The 23,724-nt window shown below is 42.8% G+C and overlaps 2 protein-coding genes across 8 annotated transcripts in view; one reads left to right on the forward strand and one right to left on the reverse strand.

Annotated features, from left to right (window-relative positions):
• Positions 1 to 15,917, forward strand: part of ELMOD1 (ELMO domain containing 1) — a 46,728-nt gene extending 30,811 nt beyond the window's left edge. For 6 of the 7 annotated variants that reach the window (XM_053385756.1, XM_053385757.1, XM_053385758.1 and 3 more), the window contains 5 exons: positions 936 to 1,004; positions 1,265 to 1,288; positions 6,937 to 6,987; positions 8,262 to 8,395; positions 14,198 to 15,917. In XM_053385756.1, coding sequence (XP_053241731.1) covers positions 936 to 1,004; positions 1,265 to 1,288; positions 6,937 to 6,987; positions 8,262 to 8,395; positions 14,198 to 14,370 — 451 coding nt within the window. In that variant the 3' untranslated portion in view covers positions 14,371 to 15,917. The remainder of the gene's footprint in view (positions 1 to 935; positions 1,005 to 1,264; positions 1,289 to 6,936; positions 6,988 to 8,261; positions 8,396 to 14,197) is intronic. The other variant, XM_053385760.1, reaches the window with a different exon arrangement.
• ALKBH8 (alkB homolog 8, tRNA methyltransferase) overlaps positions 1 to 23,724 on the reverse strand; it is a 245,775-nt gene that overhangs the window by 107,511 nt on the left and 114,540 nt on the right. The gene's annotated exons all lie outside the window — the stretch shown is intronic.

Here is a 23,724-nt window from a genome sequence, read left to right on the forward strand (position 1 = left end):
CAGTTCGAAAGCACGTCAAAGTGCAAGTAGATAAATAGGTACCGCTCCGGCGGGAAGGTAAACGGCGTTTCCGTGCGCTGCTCTGGTTCGCCAGAAGCGGCTTAGTCATGCTGGCCACATGACCCGGAAGCTGTATGCCGGCTCCCTCGGCCAATAAAGCGAGATGAGCGCCACAACCCCAGAGTCGTCCGCGACTGGATCTAACAGTCAGGGGTCCCTTTACCTTTCTCCTCACCCATCCCAAAATCTGTTCCAGAGGTTGCCCCAATCCTGTATATTTAAAAACAATATTCATTGAGGCATCCAGTTTTTAAGAGAGCAGTTCAATTTCCGTCTCTCATCACTCTCGTTTTCTCTCTCGCATAGCTGGTTAATTTTGCCATTGATCTGTGACACACACACCCCCCATAATTTCTCAGACAAATGCGCTTTGTCCCTAGCATGCGTGAATGCATTTATTTAGATCATTTTTAATAGGAGTCTATTGCACACATTGCAATATGTAAGATAAAGAGTGTAGCAGCACATGGCAGCTTCACAGCCACGGAAAGAAGACTGACTGTCTTGCTTAAGTGTACAGATTACATATTCTTTATTATTGGTCATGGACCCAAACAGAACAAAACCAACATCTGTACAGGTAGAATATCATAGCATACAAAATACCTGAAAGTGGGTTGTAAAACGTAAATGACATAAAATATCAGGACTATCTGAAACATGTTTAAAGTAAGGTGTACGATATGATGACTTAAAGTATAGATGTTAAGAGTCAGTTGAAAAGCTCCCACCCCCAAAAAACATGTTTGCCAAACCTGGTTCATATGGTACATTTTAAATGTACAAACCGGGTATCTGCGTATAGTTTGAGGAAATGTACCTACAGATGTTTGGAGCGATGTTGTAAAACTCGGAAATGTGTTTTTCTCCTCCAGATATTTTGCTGAATGTGATGCTGCTGCAGCTCAGCAAATCCTCTCTGACTCCCTTCAACCAAAATACAGGTAACATTTTGAAGCTGGAAATAGCAGCCACCTCGAATAAATAAGTCCTATTTGTAATAATTCAGCATCTCTTTTACTGTTAACATAAAAGATTGTGTTTCTCGAACTGTTACTTAAGATTAGAGAGATGCAATGCCTCATTTCCATGTGTTCTACAGTCTGATTTTACTGTTAAATACATAAAATTTAATCCAAGTTTATATTGATTTTTAAGCTATTTATTTTTCCTTTCCCTTTCGCCCCCATCTTTCACAATGAAGGGAAGTCACTAAAGAGGAGCTAAGGTATTTTTTTTTTCCTTTTGCCTTTTATAATCCTTTCAAATTAAGTTTTGAAGCAGAAAAATATATATTCTAGGACAGCCTTCGCCAACCTGGTGCCCTCCAGATGTTTCAGACTTCCGTCAGCCCTAGCCAGAGCATGCTGATGTGTGTGCTATGTAGAAAAAAGCCCCCATTGAGTCCAGAATATAATAATGTCTATGCAGAGCCTTAGCGGGGAGACAAGGCAAAGTGGCAAAGGGCAAAGACTTTCTCTCTGCTTTCCACCCGAAGACTAGATCAGCCATAGGCAAACTCTGGCCCTCCAGATGTTTGGGACTACAATTCCCATCATCCCTGACCACTGGTCCTGTTATCTGGGGGTGATGGGAATTGTAGTCCCAAACATCTGGAGGGCCAGAGTTTGCCTATGCCTGGACTAGATGTATCAGGATTAAGTTACAGGAGGGTAGATCTTGTCTGAGCACTGGGTGAAACCTTTGGACATTAAGAGCAATATGACAACTGGACCAATGAGGCAGAAGGGTGGTGGGCTTTTCCTTCCTTGGGGGTCTTCAAGTAGAGGCAAGGACAGCCACCTCTTAAGGATGTATCTGTGGAATTCCTCCATTAGGCAGAGGGTTGAACCAGTTGACCTCCTGGACCAGCTCTGCCAGCAACGAATAGGTTGTCCTCCTCCTTATAGGACCGTGGTATATTTTTCACGCATGGGACACTTCAAAGTACCTTTCTGACTGGCTGACCTTACTATGAAAAAGGGAGAACACATGATCAAAGCATAATTGAATCTCTGGATGTCACTGTTGCAAAGTGCTGCAATGGCCACGTGCTTAGATGGTTTCAAAATAGGGTAAGGTAACATCATGGAGGATAAAGCTAGCAAATAGCTACTAGTAGTCACAGTGGCTCAATAGAACCTTCAGGTTGGCCTTTCTTTTTCAGTTGCTGGTGAATAATAGTGAGAAAGGACTATAAGGGCCATGCAGCAGGCTGAGGTGTGTGCATTCTGTAGCGTGTCACGGATGCAATAGTAACACCTTAGTGGTGTATTTATACTGAGTCATCCACACACCGTTCTGCTTTATCAGTTGTTCTGCAGTGCTTTCCAAACATTACAGCATTATTGCTGTCCTGCGCACTATAGCACAACAGAAGCAGGACAAAACAACAACAACAACCCTGGAAATACTATGACATAAAAGGTTTTATGCACTGATTGGAAACAGAGCAGGATGCCCACCCTGTAATCTTTGCAGGTCAAACAATATTGAAAGTGGAGTTGCGTATAGCTAGCATGAGCATAAATAATCAAGAATGCACAGTAAAAAGGATTTATGGAGGGGCTCTCTGTATATATCACTATTATGTCTTGCTTCTGAGCTTCCCAAAAGCATCTAGTTGGTTGCTTTTGGAAATACAGAACTGAACTAGATCAGTCTGGCCTGATCCTGCAAGGCTCTTTTTATGTTACTGTTTTCAATGTAATTGAGTAGTCTTGTCTTAAAGCAACAAAACCAAATGTTGCTATCTTAAATTTGAAAGAAAAAAAAGATTGCTTAAAAACCAACAGCAAGCACCAGGGGAAAGCACAGAAAAGCGTTACATTATCTAATGCCAGATATCACCTCTGTTATTTTCTGTGGAATAGGGAATCCAAGGGCACAGTAATTATATGTGAATCCCTCACGTGCAATTTCATCAGCCACACACCCAGCCAGAAGAAGCGCACATTGTCTTCGTTCCAAGAGTACCACCGAAACGTTTGAGCAGCACTATGTTCGTACCAAGGTCACAAGAATAGGCAGATGGCATAGAACCAGTTAGAATATTCTGGAGAGCTGGAGAGAATGTCAACAGTCTCCTGAAGGGCTTATGCCTTCAAACAGACAGTTGCTGAGCGCAGTTCCAGATGTGATATTTTTCAGTGCAGTGATAATTTCTACACCGCAGCTTCTAGACATGTCTGATAGCAGCAGGAAAATTTATGACACTTAGGGTATTCCCCCCCCCAAAGGGGTTATTCGGTATGAATGACACTGATCCAGGTGCCCAAAGTGCAGCGCTCTGACCATTATGCCATACTGTCTGTCGCTGTGTGGAAGATTAATAGATTACCTCTGTTAACAGATGCTTAAGACAACACTGCACTCCATGAAGCTGAGTCAGTACAGAAGCATCTTTATTTTTAGAATTTTCACCTAGCAATGCCAAGCAACAACAAATACACCACAAGCTATTGGTGTTTTCAATGTGCTCTTTTTTCTTTCCTTTTTAAGTGCCATTTCTTCCAGTCTAGTTTAAACACAGTTTCCTTGAAGATTCATTAGTTTTATATAATCTGGGGGAGGAGAAGGAGAGAGAGAAGTGAGGGTTGTATATGTTTTTCCTTGAAGAATGCAATCCTCTTTTTCACTTCTTAGTTCTTTAAATAGGCCAAAGTAGAAAGGCAAGCCTCAAAAATCACACAGAAGTCCAAACCTGGACTAAAGAAAATAAATAAATTCAGCACAGAAGGGAAAGAAAATGATGGCTAAAGGCGTAGGCTTTGATGACAAAATAGATTTAGAATTCAGGACTGTGTATATTACTGCGTTTCTGCACTGTTACATAAAACCATATTCCATTTTCTGTGTGGCAAAGTTGTGGTGCGGCAAATCCCCCTGTCGTTCTTTGTGTGCATGTCTGTGCATGCAGTTTTCCAATAAAAAGCATCTACCAGACCCAGAAATAATTTTAGAGACACGTATCTGCTAGAGTGCCTTTTTGTTGCTGTTGAGATGTTGTTGGTGGTAATGAAAAATATAATGTGTTGATATTTTATTAATCTGTGAAGTGGGATTCGTGCTTTGGGGTGGGGTGGGGCTTTAATTATTGCTGTCAGGTGTGTTTTGTACTGTTTGGTGCTTTCTAATGTGTCTGAAAAAAATATACACAGCCCCTGCTGTGGCAGCTGTAATAGCAAAAGCATCAAAGAAAGAGGAAAACTCCAAGGCTGTGTATTAGCCAAAATGATGGTAATGCCATTTCTATCCTTTGAAATTGTGCTAGGTAAATAATACACTCATAAACCATATCTACATAGGTATTTAATTAAAATATTATGCCTGACCTTAGACTTTCTAGGTGAAGACCTGTATTAAGAAGTAGCATGTGTAGTGCCTTTTGAGGAACTGATCATGCTCTTGGTGAAGAACAGGAGATGGAATCAGTCTGTTGTTGCTCATAGAGTATTGGGCTTGGGTTCAAATCCTGCTCTGCCATAAAGCTCACTGGGTGGGCAAGTGAAACAGGTACAGTGGTACCTCTGGTTATGAACTTAATTTGTTCCGGAGGTCCGTTCTTAACCTGAAACCGTTCTTGATCTGAGGTACCACTTTAGTTTATGGGGCCTCTTGCTGCCGCTACGCCGCCAGCGTGCGATTTCTGTTGTCATCTTGAGGTAAAGTTCTTACCCCGAGGTACTACTTCGGGTTAGCGGAGTCTGTAACCTGAGGTGTTAGTAACCCAAGGTACCACTGTATTAGATTCTGGTTAATGAGCAGACTCCCCAGGGATGTAGAAATGTAGAAACAAACCTTCCAGAAATAGCTTGATAAGGTCTGAGCATGCAGAGGGCCCACTAGATTCAGTGGCAAATCCCTGCTTAGAATACAGTTGAAATACAATGAAAGTAATATAAACAATTTGAAAAACCACTAAGCAGAAACCAACAGGTACCCAGATAGATGTGGCAGGGGCAGCCATGTTTCTGCCCCATTCAGACACAAACTGAGAGGGAGTGTGGAAATTCTCCCCAACCCCACAAAATTGTGAGGATGAAATGGGTTAGCCCCATCTTAAGCCACCCTGAAGATCTTGTGGGAAATACCAAATACAAATACATTTTATATTTACACAATGTGTGTTATTTCAACCATCATTTTGGATATTAAATACACGCTTTTGCAACCGTGTGGTGTGCTGAACCCTATTGACTTTTCCTGTATGGTATCTCTTTGTCTGATGTACTCAAGTTTGTGGAAGCCAACATGTATGTTTAAAAATGTGTGTTTGCTTTTATCCTGGTTTTAAGTTAAAAGGGGAGGAAATGAGACTAACAAAATCTGTGTTAAAGCCGGCAACAAAATTTAGAAGAAGCCTCTGTAGACCATTGCTCTCCCCAAACACATAAAAATAACAATTTTTGATCATTTTTCCAAACGTTGGAGTGGGGAAACTAGCTTAATGTACCACCCTGAATTTGGAAGTCTGAGAGGCTGAAATTTCCAACATGTTTTGGATCAACTAGAAGCATCTGAAATACATCCGGTCAACTTGCTTTATAACTTATCAAGTTTTTCCTTCCACACCAGCACCACCTTAAAAAATAAACTACAACAGCAGAATAAAAATCCAGCTAGACACATACTTTCTCATTGTGCAGAAAGGCATTGGGTAACATTCAGATAACGCACTTGGGTTGGGAGTGCAACCATCATCCTAGGTATTATACATCCTCTGAGTCTTCTCATGTGGATTTTCAAAACCTTCACCAGCTATTTAAATATAATAATAATAGCGGCTTTATTTTTTTTATTTTATATATATATATATTTATTAATTTAAAATATACATTTATGAAAAAACAGACGAACAAATAAACATACAATCAAACACAAATAATAGAAGAATCAAACAAACAACCACACTATAAGAAACAACAAGATTAATATAACTATCATCATTTATACTCCTGGTACTGAAAGCAATTACAAAACTCACAGAGAAGAAAATTAAAAATGACTTCCAATTAATCTCACTGTACTTTATCTATCCATTACCTTATACTGCACAGTTACATATTTTTTTATACAGCAGCTTTAAATATCACTGAAAACATTATGAGAAATGTGCAATAGTATAATAAGGTAATTTAAGAACGTGAGAGAAAACTTTGTTATGTAACTTGAAAGATATATAATGCCCACCCCCTTTGATCACTGACTGCCCTCTCAGAAGAGGAATGGACCTTTGGGGACAGTTCGGGAATGCAGCGATGCCTCTGCATATCACAGATGTTGTGTTGAATGGTTTAAACAGAGCCTACTGAGGGCCAGCTCACATACATCCCTAACATTAGAAACACCTTAGCAGTGAAGCATAGTAGGTGGCCTCTTGATTCTTGTCCACCACCAACCCAATCACTTTTCACTAAAGTAGCAGTGTTAGCTGATTACCTGGGCTAGTTTCAAATGACTTGGGTCACATGTGGCTTACTGAATTTCAAAGACTGCAGTCAGCCTTGCTCAGGGCTGAAAGGAATACAGAGATTTCCCCTGATTCTTCCCCATCCTTCAGTATCTCAGAATTGGCCCATCCTTCTATTTTATCCTTCTAAAGGCTTCACAGAGTATACATAAGCTGTCTTTGACAGGGAATATCCAAGGCATAGACCTCTTTTTAGACTGCACTGATGAGCATGTGATTGGGGCACGAGGCAAGCAGGTTAGATTGGCCACAGAAGTTTACATCTTCTGGAGCTTAAAAGAATACAAAAACCCGCAACACCAGGAATAGAATGATACCAAGTCGATAGACCTTTTCACAATCACCATGCAGAGAGAGAAAACCGTTTCCGATTTGAACAGCAACTTCCGCTTTTTATTTTTCAGCAAATTCAGCAAGGCTGAATGGGAGAAGAAAAAGTTTGATAAGGCCATTGGGTAAGTATGTAATTCCAAGGTCGAAAGATCATGATTATGCTGTCGTTACCATGTTGATTATTTTGTTTTACTTACTTTCATTTCATTCATGTGCTTCTCAGAGGCATCTGGTTGGCCCCAGTGAGATGCTGGACTTGATGGGCCATTGGCCTGTTCCAGCAGGCTGTTCTGAAGTTCTTATTTGACCTCCCTCCCTCCCCCTTTCCATACGCCCATACCCTCCACCGCTTTGAGGCACAGTCAACCTTCATGCTCACTGGCATCAGTTATCCTTAACTGGACAACCTGTGGCCCTCCAGATGTTTCTGTAGAGCATCTCCCATCGTCCCTGACAATGAGGAACATCTAGAGGGCCACACGTTCCTCACCCCATGCTTATAATTGAAGTGGAGGAATAAGGGATTGGGGGTATTACAGTCAAGCAACTCTTGGTTAAGCTTAATGGGTGGGATTCACCTAACGAACCCTGTCAAGGGAAGCTCTGCAGAAGAGCTTCCACTTGTGCAGCAGGGCTTCCCCCTCCTCTCCTCCTTCATCCCCCACCCAAATTGGTTTGGGAGAGGGCATTAGGAGAATCCCCAAACAGCAGCAGCAGCACTGGTGGTGAATCACTTTGCTCCGTCTCTCCTCAAGAAGACTTTATTGAGCCCAAACATCTGGAAAGTTCAAAGGGCCATAGAGCTTTGTGGGCAGAAGGTCCCTGGTCAAACCCCAAACATCCTCAGGACTGAGAAGAACCTTTTCCTGAAACCACTGCACGCTCTAGGGGTGTGGGAACTAGATCTGGCTGGCAGGCCAGATTCCTCAGTCCACCACCTTCCACGGGTCACGTCTGATAGGTGAGCAGGGCCATCCATAACAGCGTCAGGTGACTGTAACTGCTGATCAGCCTATAGCATCAGGCATAGGGCAGGTGGGTGTGGATTGTGAGGAGCAGCCTCACAGTCCAAGCTGGGATCATCGGGGAGGGATTGTTTTGTTTTGTTATTATGTTGCGTATTTTTGTGTTTGTATGCTGTAAACTGCCCTGTGACCCTCCCCCCCAAAGGGTGGTTCATTAATCCATCAATCAATCCATCAGCCTTCTGGCCAGAGATTCCTCACCTCTAGTGTAGACATTACTGAACTAGGTGACTCTGTGTAAGGCAACTTTGTGTGTTGGGGACCATCAGTCAGGACCGCCTGTAGTTGGTATTTCCATGCCGCCATTTTCCTGGATGTGATTGTTTGGTCACCTCCCACATCTTTTAATCTCCGCCCTCTGTTTCTTGCAGCTACTCTTTTGCTATTGTTGGCATTAATATCACAGACCTTGCGTACAACCTGCTTGTGAGCGGTGCTCTGAAAACACACTTCTACAATGTTGCTCCAGAGGCTCCAACGTTATCCCATTTCCAGCAGACGTTCTGTAAGTGTGTGTGTAAGAGAGAGAATAATAATTGTGTTTGTTGTGTTGGTAGCGTCCTTCCTTAATTACTTCATGTGATCAATTATACAAAGCATCGCTGGCATTCCTTTGGTTGGATTATGTCCTTACAATAAGTTTGACATTTGTCTGGGGAATGAGCCGTTTTGTGGGACAACTGGTAATCTCAGACCAAAGAAACTTGTTCCATGTTTCTGTTGCAAGCTTTGACTGTGTCCTAACAACCGCAAAGTAATTGGAAACCAAATTCCTGTCAACAAAATTACTGTACCGTGTCATAATCTGTTTCTCTTCCTTCCTGATACTGTCATTTATCTTATTGATTTGTTTTCCTTTTGAAGTTATTTCATTTCATTTTTCTCGTTTGTATACCGCCTTTCTATATTACCATGCTCAGTGGATTTGTAACTGGCTGACTGACCGAACACTCAGTGGATTTGTAACTGGCTGACTGATACTCAGTGGATTTGTAACTGGCTGACTGACCGAACCCAAAGGTTCCTCTTCGTCCTGGAGAAGAGTGACTAGTGGGGTGCCACAGGGTTCTGTCTTGGGCCCGGTCTTATTCAACATCTTTATCAACGACTTGGATGATGGACTCAAGGGCATCCTGATCAAATTTGCAGATGACACCAAACTGGGAGGGGTGGCTAACACCCCAGAGGACAGGATCACACTTCAAAACGACCTTGACAGAGAACTGGGCCAAAACAAACAAGATGAATTTTAACAGGGAGAAATGTAAAGTATTGCACTTGGGCAAAAAAAATGAGAGGCACAAATACAAGATGGGTGACACCTGGCTTGAGAGCAGTACATGTGAAAAGGATCTAGGAGTCTTGGTTGACCACAAACTTGACATGAGTCAACAGTGTGACGCAGCAGCTAAAAAAGCCAATGCAATTCTGGGCTGCATCAATAGGAGTATAGCATCTAGATCAAGGGAAGTAATAGTGCCACTGTATTCTGCTCTGGTCAGACCTCACCTGGAGTACTGTGTCCAGTTCTGGGCACCACAGTTCAAGAAGGACACTGACAAACTGGAACGTGTCCAGAGGAGGGCAACCAAAATGGTCAAAGGCCTGGAAACGATGCCTTATGAGGAACGGCTAAGGGAGCTGGGCATGTTTCGCCTGGAGAAGAGGAGGTTAAGGGGTGATATGATAGCCATGTTCAAATATATAAAAGGATGTCACATAGAGGAGGGAGAAAGGTTGTTTTCTGCTGCTCCAGAGAAGCAGACACGGAGCAATGGATCCAAACTACAAGAAAGAAGATTCCACCTAAACATTAGGAAGAACTTCCTGACAGTAAGAGCTGTTCGACAGTGGAATTTGCTGCCAAGGAGTGTGGTGGAGTCTCCTTCTTTGGAGGTCTTTAAGCAGAGGCTTGACAACCATATGTCAGGAGTGCTCTGATGGTGTTTCCTGCTTGGCAGGGGGTTGGACTCGATGGCCCTTGTGGTCTCTTCCAACTCTATGATTCTATGATTCTATGAGATCTGTGGATAAAGGGTGGTATACAAATTTAACTTCTTTTTCTTCTTCCTATTATTATTATTATTACTGTACACAAGGCGTTTTGTAAGCTGAAGGAAAAACAAAATATGCAACAAAGATTGCACACCTTATAACAATCTGGTCCGATACAAAAAAGTCATAATAAAAACATAACATTAAAATAAATGGCTTATATCAAATTAAGTAATATTCAATAATCCATCAGAATATAATGGACAATAAAACTAACTCTCAAAATAGCAGCAAATAATAAGTAAACAGAAATTCACTTTTAACAATTACAGTATATTTTCCATACTTGAATGCCGGCATAATCCCCAATCCTAAGGACCCTCTTCCACTATGAATCTCTGTGACTTTGAGACAGAGAGAGAACTGTCTGGGGGGCCCAGTCCCTGAAGAGCAACATGGTTTTGCAGACCCTCCCCGGTAGAGATTAAAAGAGCCTGTGTTCAATTTAAAATGCAGCCCCAGATTAAAAATTATTTATTAAAGAAGCAGGACAGAAACATCCAAAGGCACCATAGAAAACTGTCTTTTTATTTTTTTCAAAGTTTAATGAACACATTTGTTATTTTTCAAGAACACTACAATATAAAGGCATGAAGGCATATTTAAGATAGAGGGGGGAAATTAATGAATCCAAAATAATGTCTGCATTGTCTAATTAAAGTTTATAAAATGTAGCGTCCTTCAGATGACCTATTTATTGAGCATTCGTCTTGATTTGCTTGCACATAGCTTACATGGAGGTTAGATTATATCCAGTCTTCATTGAGCATTTGTTCTGATTTATTTGTGGGGCGGTTATTTGAAAACGAGCATTCATTCTGTTTTGCCTGTCCTGTGTTTATACATCTTCCTGTTCATTCACTACTTTTCAATACATTTTCCTGCCAATTGCAGAAATGTTACTTCTTTATTAAAGCGGATTTGTTGTGTTGGGGCAGCGGAGTGCTTTAATCCACTTTAATTACAGCAGACCTAAATTTTCCAGGTGCTACAGTATGTGTATAAAAGCAAATAAATAAATAAATGATGCTGCATTTTTTAAAAAAGTTGCACCCTACAGCCAGTGCTTTTTTTCTGGGGGTACGCAGGGGTACGCAATACCCCTAAACATTTTGTGAATCTTAATATTCCTACTCAATATGAGTAGGAAAATGAGAGTACCCCTAAACATTTTTAATAGAAAAAAGCACTGCCTACTACAGCCATCACAGCTACTCCATCCCATACACCCTTCCTTCACTGTGATTCTCGTGTTGAGCCAAGTAAGAACTTGCAGCTTGTGTTTTGGCAACAGCAGTGGTGAAAGGAGCACCAGACTTTTCCCCGAACCCTAGATGTCCCACCAGAAGTAGAGAGAGGAGCTCTTTTGGCACTACTGAACCTTGGAAGCCCCCTCTCCCCCAATTCTCCCCTCCCAGATTGCTGAGCGCCATTTCAGCTGGGGCGATGAAGCAATTTCAGTTCATCACAGCTTCCTCTAACAAGGAGATCAGCACTAATAGTGAAGAAATGGCATGTATGCACACCTACGGACAAGTTTTCTGTTTGTTTCTTATCAGAACAAATCCTTTCTGAACCTTAGAGAATTCAAAACTCGTTTGTGGCATTGGAACACTTGAGTTTTGACTGGCCAGTGACACATCTCACCCACGAGGTGGTGCTGCTCTATTTGCACAGGCAATAAATGCTGTTTGATTTGAGTCTTCGTACACTGTATGTCCCCCTATTCCGTTCCCTGCTCCTTCTTGCAGTGACATGACCCTGATTAGTTGCAGAGCACCTGGGCTCAGAAGGGGCAAGCTGTATAGAGGGACCCAACATTATTTTCTAGGGTGTTCTCAAAAATTATATCCTAGCACTACAAAGCACTTCATAGCCATGTGTGTGATATATCCTCCCAGCCATTCTCTAAATTCTTCAGAAGGCAAGTTCATTGTTAGGGTTAAAAGATACCCCAGGTAATCTCTTGAGGTTGTGAATGAACAGGATCTTGAACCCAGGAAATAGTCTTATTGAGGCCATTGCTCAATGCAGCAATTCCGTTGCTGCTTAATGTATACTGATTACTGGTGCTGCCCGTTGTGTGATATGCTGCTGTTTCCAATTGCATAATTTGTTTTGCAACAGTTGGATTTTTGTGTTTATTTTTTATTTTATATCTGTAAGCTGCTTTCCGCAACTTCTTAATCAAGGGGTAAGGTGGGGAATGATTTTTTAAAAACAAGCAATAAACTACCCACTTTGCCAACCAAACATGGGTAGTGCTGTGGTCTAAACCACAGAGCCTAGGGCTTGCCAACCAGAAGGTCAGTGGTTCGAATCCCCGCGACGGGGTGAGCTCCTGTTGCTCTGTACCAGCTGCTACCAGCCTAGCAGTTCGGAAGCACACCAGTGCAAGTAGATAAATAGGTATCCCTGTGGCAGGAAGGTAAACAGCATTTCCATGTGCTCTGGCTTCCGTCACAGTGTTCTGTTGCACCAGTAGTGGTTTAGTCATGCTGGCCACATGACCTGGAAAGCTGTCTGCGGACAAACGCTGGCTCCCTTGGCCTGAAAGCAAGATGAGCGCCGCAACCCCTTAGTCACCTTTGACTGGACTTAACCATCCAGGGGCCCTTTACCTTTTTTTTACCTTAGTATGTCACTAATTTAAAGCAGGAATGGCTCGTGCATGGCTTGGGATGCGGGGGGGGGGGATTCTATTCAGGTTACATTTAAAGGCAAACAAAGCAAATCCATTAATTTATTCACAGTGTTCCTACATTACTTGAACACTGCTGTGTACTTGTTCCTCGGTTTCCACTCGCTGAGTTCAGTTGAGGAGATAAGCCACAGATTTTACATTTTTTTAAAAAAGACTTCCCCAGGCAACATGTCAGAATTGCAGCGAGCTCTTGTTTGTGTGGCAATGATAGCTGGACTCATTTGGCCTTGCAATTATTAGGTCAAATTCAGGCTGTCTTTGCACTTGCCCATTTCCCCTTGGCTTTTATTGTGCCTGATCGTGTGGAACTCAGCCACCCTCCTCTGTACAGAAGCAGCATTTCTGACACTCCAGGCAATGTAGACTGCTCTTCCCTATTTATCTGAAACTAATTGGTATGCAAGGCTGGTGCACAACTCCAAAATGGAATACGCACAAGCTTTACGAGAGTAAGAAATACATAACAATTCACCAATTTCCGGAAACATCAGTTTCCTTCTTTCCTATACCTGGATATTCGTTTGCAGTTTGGGACATCATGTTCCGGAGCCACTGGAAAATGTATTGGCAGGTTAATTGTATTCCCCCCCCCCCCATTCATCCTTCGGACATTTTAGTTATATGGAGAATGGTAGCTGACGTAGAAGTGAAATAGGAGACTGCAAGGCTGCACCCCCAGGTTTTGTCCCACTTTTTGAAAAGATGCTCTTCCACATTGTATTTTAAACTCCACAAGTTCAAAAAGCACGGTGGGGATTTTGCAAGAAAAGCAGTTTAGGATACTGCTGTGGATTTTGCCAATTGGGTTTTCTTTTAAGCTTCTCTTGTGCTATTGGAGAGGGCACTGTTTGGGGACAGCTTTTGATTGCAAGCTCTATACTTGGGAATTTATTTTGAAAATTGCAAGGAAGCATATTTTGACCAAACATTGGGATCTGGTGGAAGGTAGAAGAGACCAGCCTTGAGAGGAGATATGCTCTTCTTTCACTGGAGGTATTTTAGCCAAGTTTGACCAAACTGCAGGAGGCAGTGGAAGACAGGAGTGCCTAGCGTACTAAACAACAACAAAAAAATTTTTTAGCCAAGCTGTAAGGGATGTTGGAACTGCATTGTGCTTTGCATGCCCCTCGCCGAGCAATGTTATTGAAGTTTATAAATGTCTTAAATTATTGTTATTTTTTTATTAGCGATAATTTTTATAGTTTTTAGCTTTTTTGTAAACCTCTCGCGCTTTGTAAACTGCGCTCGAGCGGCTTATAAATTTTTATGAAATAAATAAGGAAGCAGGTGCCAAAAGTTAAGGAAGACAGGAGAGGACCAACCATAGGCTGGCCTAGAAATTGGGACTGAAGAAGGCTTCAAAGGCAGATAGTATCAAATGATGCAGTGGGCAGAAAATGAATGGGGACCCTGTGAGATGAATGGGGCTGTGAAACCAAGAGGAGAGGAGGACAAGTGTGAGGACTGTGGTAGGAGAAGCTAGGAAAAGGGAGGCTGGGTTTGCTCTGCTTTCTAACCATTTGACTCGGGTATCCTTTGCTCTCTCAGGCTATCTGATGCACGAATTCCATAAATTCTGGATTGAGGAGGACCCTCTGGACATCATGGAGTTCAACCGCGTGCGAGAGAAGTTCCACAAGCGCATTCTCAAACAGCTCCAGAATCCGAATATGGCCCTCTGCCCTCACTTCGCTGCCTCAGAAAGCCTGATCAACCTGTAGCCGTGACACTTGGTTTGGTTTTTTGAAAACACTGCCTCATTCTTGTGTTATGCCACCATCCTAGAGATAAATCGCTAATGTATTGAATGACCATAGCGATGGTATGCATGCTTCTTGGTGCAGTATTCATCTCTCTCGCGCGCGCTCTCTTTTTTCCAGCCAGCTCCTCATACTGCTTCTTCTGAGGGGGTGGTTTTGTCATAAAGTTGGGAGAGCTCATATTGCGGCATTTTGCAGTGTTAAGACATTATGAATTGATGTCCTGTATGAAGAAGTTTGGTTTTTCCCCTGGTTTTTTTAGACTTTCCCCACCACTCTCCTTGTGCCACCCCATAATTCAGCATTTAATTAAAGAACGGCATTTCTCTAGCTGTTGGGGGTGTTTTGTATATGTGGAATATTTGAGTTGAAAATTTGTATTTGTGGACTGCTTTTGTTCTATGATAGCTAAGAACGTTTTTTGGGTTTTTAATTAAAAAAACACACATTATGATGCAGCTAAAGGGGAGTACTTTTAACGGTCCCATTCCCAGTGAAATCAGTGAGGCTGAAAAGCACTGAATTTCAGCTGAATTGTGTCCTGTTTTTGTACAATATTTAGAAGGCAGTGTACCTGACTTGCATCTCATGCCAACATAGTACATTGAAGGCGAAGACTTTTTCTCTCTCTCTCTCCAAGCAACCATGCATGTTTCATGCAGTTTTTTAAAAATAAAGTTTATGATTAAAATGTGGAAATACATTTGGCATACACAGGACATGGGATGAATTCTGGGAACCTGTGTGTTGAGCAAGTTTGAGAACACTGACCACATTGTGATAGCAAAGACCAAAAAATGAATAAATACACCAATTATTACATGAGTATCCAAGGAGGGTTTGTTTTCTCACAAGTTTGCATTAGCCTACAGTTCAGCCTACTCCTGTTATCGTGGCCAAATTGAAATATCACTGCTTTGAAAACGCAGAGCTAATAACATGCATTTCTAGGTGACAGAATGTGACACAAATTGATCATGTGTGTGCTTGATTGCTTTAGGGGGGACCAAAACACACACACACACACACACAAATCTATATTTTCTTCATTTTTGAAGTATTGAATTTTAGGCCAAGAGGAATAAATTAACAAAGAGGCATCGAAGAAAACAAAGTAACTGGCAGTTAAGCATTGGACAAAGCGACCTTTTTTAAAAAAAAGCAAACATGCACTTTCTGTACGGAACATTCTCATGTCAACCCTGTTGGAACGGTTAGTTAATGTACATATGTATACAACAGTGCTCATGCGCACATTTGGTTTGGGTGGGGAGCGGGGCCTGCAGAGGAGCATTCCCTGTCGGATTGTGACCAGCACCTCTGACACCATGTGTAGCCTGTATCAAATCGTATTTACCATGGCACTTCATACCCATGGTAGCTTTTTACCTTCTGAAGTTTAGTATTCCGGGTAGTTTGTGAAGTTGCTTGCCTAGCAAGATTAAATTTGAGGTATTGCCTAATTATTTGTGGATTATATGAATAAATTACGTCACTCCAAACAGGAAGCTCTCTTGTGTATGTGGTTTATTCCTCAAGTACTTCAGTGATACGTTTTTATTGCATTCATGAAAGGTGTTGTGTGGGGGGCAGGATGAAGCACAGTAATTCAGCTATGCTTTCTCTGAAGAAGCAATAGATATAAAGGTAAAGGGACCCCCTGACCATTAGGTCCAGTCATGACCGTCTCTGGGGTTGCGGTGCTCATCTCGCTTTATTGGCCGAGGGAACTGCCGTACAGCTTCTGGGTCATGTGGCCAGCATGACTGAGCCGCTTCTGGCAAACCAGAGCAGCGCACGGGAACACCGTTTACCTTCCCGCCGGAGCGGTACCTATTTATCTACTTGCACTTTAACGTGCTTTCGAACCGCTAGGTTGGCAGGAGCAGGGACTGAGCAACAGGAGCTTACCCCGTCGCGGGGATTCGAACCACCGACCTGATCAGCAAGTCCTAGGCTCTGTGGTTTAACCCACAGTGCCACCTGTGTCCAGCAATATGTATATTTCCCCCTAATAGTGAGGTAGCATCTCGGCTTGCACCACCCATCACATCTTGGGTGACTACTTTAATTGGCTTTGCTCAAGAGCTTTTGTGAAGTCTGGATTCTCACTCATTCCAGGTTTTCGCTATCCACCTAAAAGTAGGGTGGGAATGTGACAAATGGTGAGGTTGAAAGCACCTGTGATTATAAAGGTGCACATCTGAGTGTCTGGATCGACTGACGCACCTTATTGCAATAAACACTATTTGCCACAGAATTGTGTAAAATGCCAAGCTCGAAAATGTGTTGACAATGCTTGGTTTAAGTTTTTCAGGGAGAAGGGACGTCAGTGCCTTGCATAGCTGTTTGGCTTTTTCTGTTCACTAGCAGAAGCATTGCAGCTGCAACATCAAATGCAGATATACTTAAGCCTTACTGTGTAAACTGCCCCGGTTCCCCCTCCCACTTTTTTTTAACAAGCTGCCTTCTGACTAATCATCCCAAAATGTAATTTGGAACTAGATTTGGGTCAGAATGTTCAGTGGGAATTTGTACTAATGAGGCCCAGGGGCTATTATTCGTAATGCTTGCTGAGGCTTTTGACTATCTCTTTGCCACTTGTGCCTAATAAAATAGCATGAATTATTTAAAAACAGACGCTGTTTTGTTGGAAACAGTCCCGGCGTCAATGAATTATTCATTTTCCTTTCACCCTTCTCCCAACAGGTATGTGACAGCTTAGATTTCACACAAGGTCTGCAAAATGCAGTGTTATTCCAACAATAGAATACTGTTGTATTCCACTGTTACAATAATTCTACGTTGCCATGCTGCAACGTAGAATTGTAGACTTTGCTGCAGCATAGAATAGTTTGGAGGAGTTTGGATTTGATATCCCGCTTTATCACTACCCGAAGGAGTCTCAAAGTGGCTAACATTCTCCTTTTCCTTTCTCCCCCACAACAAACACTCTGTGAGGTGAGTGGGGCTGAGAGACTTCAAAGAAGTGTGACTGGCCCACGGTCACCCAGCAGCTGCATGTGGAGGAGCGGGGAAGCGAACCCGGTTCACCAGATTATGAGTCTATCACTCTTAACCACTACACCACACTGGTTGGAAGGCACCACCTCCTGCAATGCAGGAAACGTTTGTGCAATATGGGGCTCAAACCCACCGCCATGAGATTGAGTCTCATGCCCTAATGGCTATCCCAGCTTACATGCTGTACCACTATCATTTAGTAAAAGGCGAAAGATTTATACGATCTGAAGAGAAACCAGAGTGTCACTATCATTTAGGACTGGGAATTTCCATCTGTTCATGGGCTGAACGCAGCCTTTAGTTACCTACATGTGGTTTGAGGAACCAAACACATACGCTCATCATCCTCATCAAAGCCCCATCTGTCCATGCCCCCAGGGCTGGCTTAAGGCATTTTTCTACCTGAGGTAAAGGATAAGATGGTGGCCTCTTCACCATTCCATGTATACAAGCTGACCTGGGCTGCCATTTTGAGTCTTACCACAACGTCAGTGATGAGAGCATCCACCATGCTTGAAGGCAGTGTCCTAGTTTAAGGGGTGAGGGCAGACTGTGAAGAGGGGCCCACCACTCTGCCTTCCACACCCTATCCCTTAGCAACCACGATCTGAGGCAGACAACCCACTGGCTGAAGGTAGGACCGGGCTTGCCTGTCCACACATTCTGCTGTGAGGCAAGTGATGACGAGAGAGAGGCCATTTTGTTTCTGGCACCCTGCCTGTGGAGTGTGCTCCCCAGGGAAGTTCTATATAGCTATACATGTCTCTGATGCTAGGCAAAAATATTTAGGAAGGAGAAAAGCATGAGAGGGGGAAGAAGAAGAAACGGAAAAGGGAGGATGTGCTCAACAAGTGCGAGAGAAGACAGGCTGTGGGTAGAAGCTTTTACTGCCTAACCTACCCTTCCTATCAGTCCTCTCCCTTTCCCAGCACCACACAGGATTGAATGCTGCTGCTTACCAACTGGTAAGCAGAAGTTTCAAAGCTGTGTGCTTTGTGCTTCACAAATTGCTTCCTTATGTGCAGGGAAGATACTCACGAAGGATCAGCACTCTGCAGGATCAAGCCTGCCTCTTTGGTTTGGGGGGTTGGTAAAAGGACGTGCAGTGCCTCCTTCCCCTCCTCTGCTCTCAACCTTATGTTGAAAATAAGGTTTCAAAAATCCTTAGCCCTAATCCTCATCCAGGTGGGGCAAATCAGGAGACCTGTGCACCAACCTAGTGAATATAATCTTATTCTCTTACACTTTCCACGCTCAATCCTCCTGCAGCTTTGTCCAATCTTGAAAATGCTGGCTGTTTCCATAATTCAGCTTGAACCGTAATGTCAACTCAAGCATCAAGGTGCCACTTGCTCTGAGATCCTGTAATATTTGAATTGGTGTTAAAGCAGGCCATTGTCGAGCCAAGGATGCTAATGTATTTGACAGCTCTTCGCAAAAAACAACAACTAAAAGAACTCCCCTTTACTAAGGCTGACAGGCAGAATGCACAGGCCCCAATGGATCCGCTGTGGGAAAACACTTGAGGAATACGTAGCCTGAGGCGATAGCTTGGTAGACTTGAGTAAAAGTCCTTTTAAGGAAGTGTGAAAGATCCTGGCTATCTGGGTCAATCATGAGTCCTCTTGACATGCCTGAACTTTCAGGCTGTTTTTGAGCTCCCCGTTTCAAGTTCTTTTAAAATAGGCAGGGCCAACAGGCATGAGGGAATGGAAAATGGGATGCTCTGTGAATTTGATCCCAGGGAATGAATATTATATACAACTTTTCAACCGATGGGTGTAGTGATTATGTTCCACTCTGAAAAGCTGTAGGGTTTTTTCCAAAAGAGGGCATGAAAGAGACTTTGGCTGAAGCGGGATGATGGATATTAATACTCAAAGTCAGTGTAGATGTAGACAAAAGTATTGTTTTACCATTCAGTGCCTTGTGAGCAGCACTGGATGACTATGGACCACAGTTCTTATTTCCTCACAAGTTTGTGAGGAAAAAGTTGAAGAGAAAAAACATGTATGCTGCCCTGAGCTTCTTAGAGGAGAATATAAATGTGACCTGTAGGGTTGAGGGAGAAATTTCATTTGGTTCACATTTAAAGGTGAATCTATCAAATCCACACTTTCTGAAACTATGAGAACTGAAGTACAAACTTTGAAATGTGTATTCATGTGTGACCTGTTCCTTTTCTTCCCGTACAAGAAGTACACGTCTTTGCAACTGCCACAGCAAACATGCAGCTCAGTGGTACAGCATCTGCTTTGCATGTGGGTCTCGGGTTCAATCTCTGAAGAACTAGGAAAGACTCTTGTCAGAAAATCTTGGAGAGCCACTGCCATTTAGAGTACTGAGGTAAATGGACTAGTGGCTCATCTTAGTATAGGCAGATTCCTGTGCTTCTACTTCATTAAGCAGGGCTTTGTCAGCCCAGTGAAAATGAATGCCTTTTGAATAAGCATACCCCTGCCATGCAAAATATTTGTAGCTTGGAAGTTCTAAAGATTTTTTTTAAAAAGCTTGAATATTTAAGCTTCAAGATAAGAGCTGACTAGCTAGTACAACTGTGCTAAATGACTTTGGAAAGCATACAATTCCACCCCTGCCTTCTGCCCCCATTCCTACAAGCTAAACTGAAAATAAGCCCTGGGCAAAGAAGACGACCCATCTCAGCTGTAGAAGTGAGGAATGATTTAGTGAGCCTTTGAGGGCGACATTCTGAAAGTGTCAACATTTATCAGACTTCAACTCCTGTTCTGTGCTACATCTGGGCGAGAACTAAGGCTTTATAAAGGTCCTTCTGACCTTTTCCTTATTTAGCATTTTAGAAAAATTCTGTGGCCTTTGGGGCATCACCAAACAAAGCTATACAGACATATTTCCCCTTGATCTCCATGGTTCTTTTAATGCTGCTTTTGTTGTCCTAAGGAATGTAGATTGGCATGCTGTTGTTGATGACATGCCCTTTGTAAATGTTATTTCGTGCTTGGTCCTGAAAAGAAATCTAACTTGGTTGCTAAAAGGCCCCTTCATGATGGAGGTGTGTGATATAGATAAGGCCTGAGGGAATGTCAGTCAATTAAGGCCGCATCTGCATCATATATTTAAAGCACTATTAACAGCCACGGCTTCCCACAAAGCATTCTGGGAGCTGTAATTTGTGAAGGGTGCTGAGAGTTGTTAGGAGACCCTTATTCCCCTCACAGAGCAACAACTCCCAGATTTCTCTGGGAGGAGGGATGGATTGCTAAACCCCTCTGGAAACTGTCGCTCTGTGAAGGGAATAGCTGTGGAGGCTCCCAAGCAGTTCCTTGGAAACATTTTAATGCCAAGGGAAGGCTTCATAATATCAGATGAAGACACACACGCACACTGATGTGAGACAGAGGCACGGCATGTGAACTACAAGACTCTTCCAAATTAAACTGCAGGGGATTCACGGCCTATGGAAACAGATGATTAGCCGTTCTCGGGAGGCGGCTGCATGATTCAGAGGCCACTGATGGCACGCAACTAAATTGTGAGAATTAGTGAAAGTGTGGGCAGCTTCTCCTGATAGGCGAGTACAGTGCCAAGGTTATGACCTCTCACTTAGCACAAGCCAAGTTCTCTTCTGGGACAGGGTTCTTAGGTTACCTCACAACTCTGGTCCTTCCAACACTGGTAGGGCAACATGAGACGCTTAGGAGCATGCAAGTGAAATAAAGACTAACACTGTGCCTTCTCTACTGAAGATCACTTGCTGACTATTGTCAAGCGGAACAACTATCAATAAATTACAGCAAATCTAAAATTATGGTGTTTTCAAAAAAAAGAAGGAAACACAAATGGAGAATTAATGGTCAACCTATTGACCAGGTAGCATTTTTCAAATATCTGGGAATAACTTTTCAGGAAAGGGTCTCGTGGCACCAACAGATGAAAAACGCCATTGCCAACGCAGGAAGGGCCAATAAAGCCCTTACAAGATTTTTTCACGGGAAAGGGGGTAAATACGTTCCGGCGGCCTCCCAGGTTTTTGCTGCAAAAATACTCCTACAACTCACTTATGGATCCCAGGTTTGCAGTTTTAAAAATTTTGCGCCTATGGAGGCATTTCAAACAAAATTCTATCGGTGTTTATTGGGGATCCCCCCCTATGTATCTAATATAGCTGTCCGCTTAGAAGTTGGACAACCACCCGTCAACACGCGGTTGTGGATTCTAAAGATACACTACTGGTTAAAACTTATTTTTTCCCCGGCCGGTTTGGCTCCTTAACACTCTTAGACACCTTTCATTCTACCTGGAAAGCTTCCCTGTTTGAAAAGATAAGAAGCTTGGGCTTCTCCCCGCAGATCTTGATAGCGGCAGGATATGAGAGAGCCAGAAGTCAAGTGCTTCAACACATTAGGGACATAGAGCTGCAATGTCATATGGGCAAAATGGATAAATATGCCACAATTAGAGACTTTGGGAGAGGGTTCTCACCCGCAAATTATCTGGCTGATTTACAAATACCTAAGTACAGACACTCCTTTACCCTGGCCAGATTTAACGTTTTGCCCTCTGCCCTGCTGCTAGGCAGATATGAGGGCAAACCATATGAGTCACGTGTTTGCCCATGTGGCTCATCGGAAGTGGAAACAAGTCTGCATGTATTGCTGCACTGTAGTTACTACGAGGATCTACGCCTGACCCTTATTGCCCCAGTTCTACAAAAGCTTAAAAATGAACCAGAACTCCAACGTATGAGAGCCCTGGTAGAAGATAAGGTTCCTGAAATTATGATCAATGTTGCCAAATTCTGTATTAGGCGCAGGAAACAAGAGCTTTCCAATGCCAATATGCAGGCGAAGGCAAATACTTAATTTTATTTATGCTGTCTAATTTTAAATTGCTGTTATGGCCTAATCTGTATTGAAATTGTCCTTTGTTTTTTCCGGTGTTATGCTTTGCTGACTAGCTGTACGAGTTAATCTGGTCTGTGACCGTTTAATAAAATTTGATTTGATTCTCTACTGAAGAGCTGCAGAGGTGGTTCCAAACTGTGGCCTTGCATTTCCACAGTAATCCAAGAAAGATTTGGGGCCAATAAGGTGAGGGTATCCAACAAGGTGCCCTCCATTTGCTGCCGGGCTGCCCTTTTCATCATTCCTGACCTTTTGCCATGTTGGCTGGGGCTAATGGAGGTTGTAAGATTGAGGAAGCCTGTCTTAAATCTTAATGCTTCAGATGAGAAGAGATTACGGATGAGGCTTGCATAAGAAGCTGCCTTCTACCACTGGCCATTCAAACTACAAGAAATGAGATCCCGACCAAACACCAGGAAGAACTTTCTGACAGAACTGTTTGACAGTGGAACAGACTCCTATGAGAGGTGGTGGGTTCTCCTTCATGGGGGTTTTTTAAGCAGAGGTTATGTATGTTCTAGCTGAAATTCCTGCATTGCAAGAGGTTGGACCAGTAGATGACTCTTAGGATCCCTTCCAACTCTACTATTCTACGATTCTATGATAGGCAGTGGCTCTCCTGGGTTGCAGTGGGTGTCTCTCCCAACCCTACTAGGAGATGCTGGTGATTGGCCCTAGGGCCTTTTCCATGTAAAGCATGGGCTCAATCACTCAGCCATGACCCTTGACCTTGAAGCCCTTTCCAAATAGCTATCTGAAAAGGTATTCAGTACGGAATAAGAGAAGGGTTGTTATAAACCAAGTGCCATTCTAATTACAGGATGGCATTGCAGAGAGGGCTATCGTTGGCTAGGTCAGGTTGCAATCATAAGAACATAGGCGAGTTTAGGAGGAAAATAATAAGCTGCCTTATGCTGAGTCAGACCATTGATCCATCTGTGGATCATTGTAATGTCTATACCAACTTGCAGTGACTCTTCAGAGTTTCAGGCAGAAGTTTTCCCCAGCTTTACCTGGAGAAACCAGAGATTGAAACTATGACCTTTTGTGTACAAGACAGATGCTCAATCACTAAGCTACAGTTTCCCCCCATAATTATATACCCACTCATTTACCATTGAACTTAATGGGGCCTACATCGTAGATAGCTATAGAATTGCGCTGTTATTGTTTAATTTCATATATATATATATATATATATATATATATATATATATATATATATACTGATGTGACCTGGGACTGGTGTATCTCAAGAAAAGTTCTCTCTCCTAGTGTACTTCTGGTGTCTTCAAGAAGGGCCCTTCTCTAGCTTCCATTTCCCAAATTCCACAGAGCGTAGGAGCAGGGTCTTCTTAGGAGTGGCACCTTGCATGCTATTTTGTGGCAATTTGGTGGACCTAATAAA

This window comes from Podarcis raffonei, chromosome 4 (assembly GCF_027172205.1).
Source record: "Podarcis raffonei isolate rPodRaf1 chromosome 4, rPodRaf1.pri, whole genome shotgun sequence".
In the NCBI taxonomy this organism is placed as follows: Eukaryota; Metazoa; Chordata; class Lepidosauria; order Squamata; family Lacertidae; genus Podarcis; species Podarcis raffonei.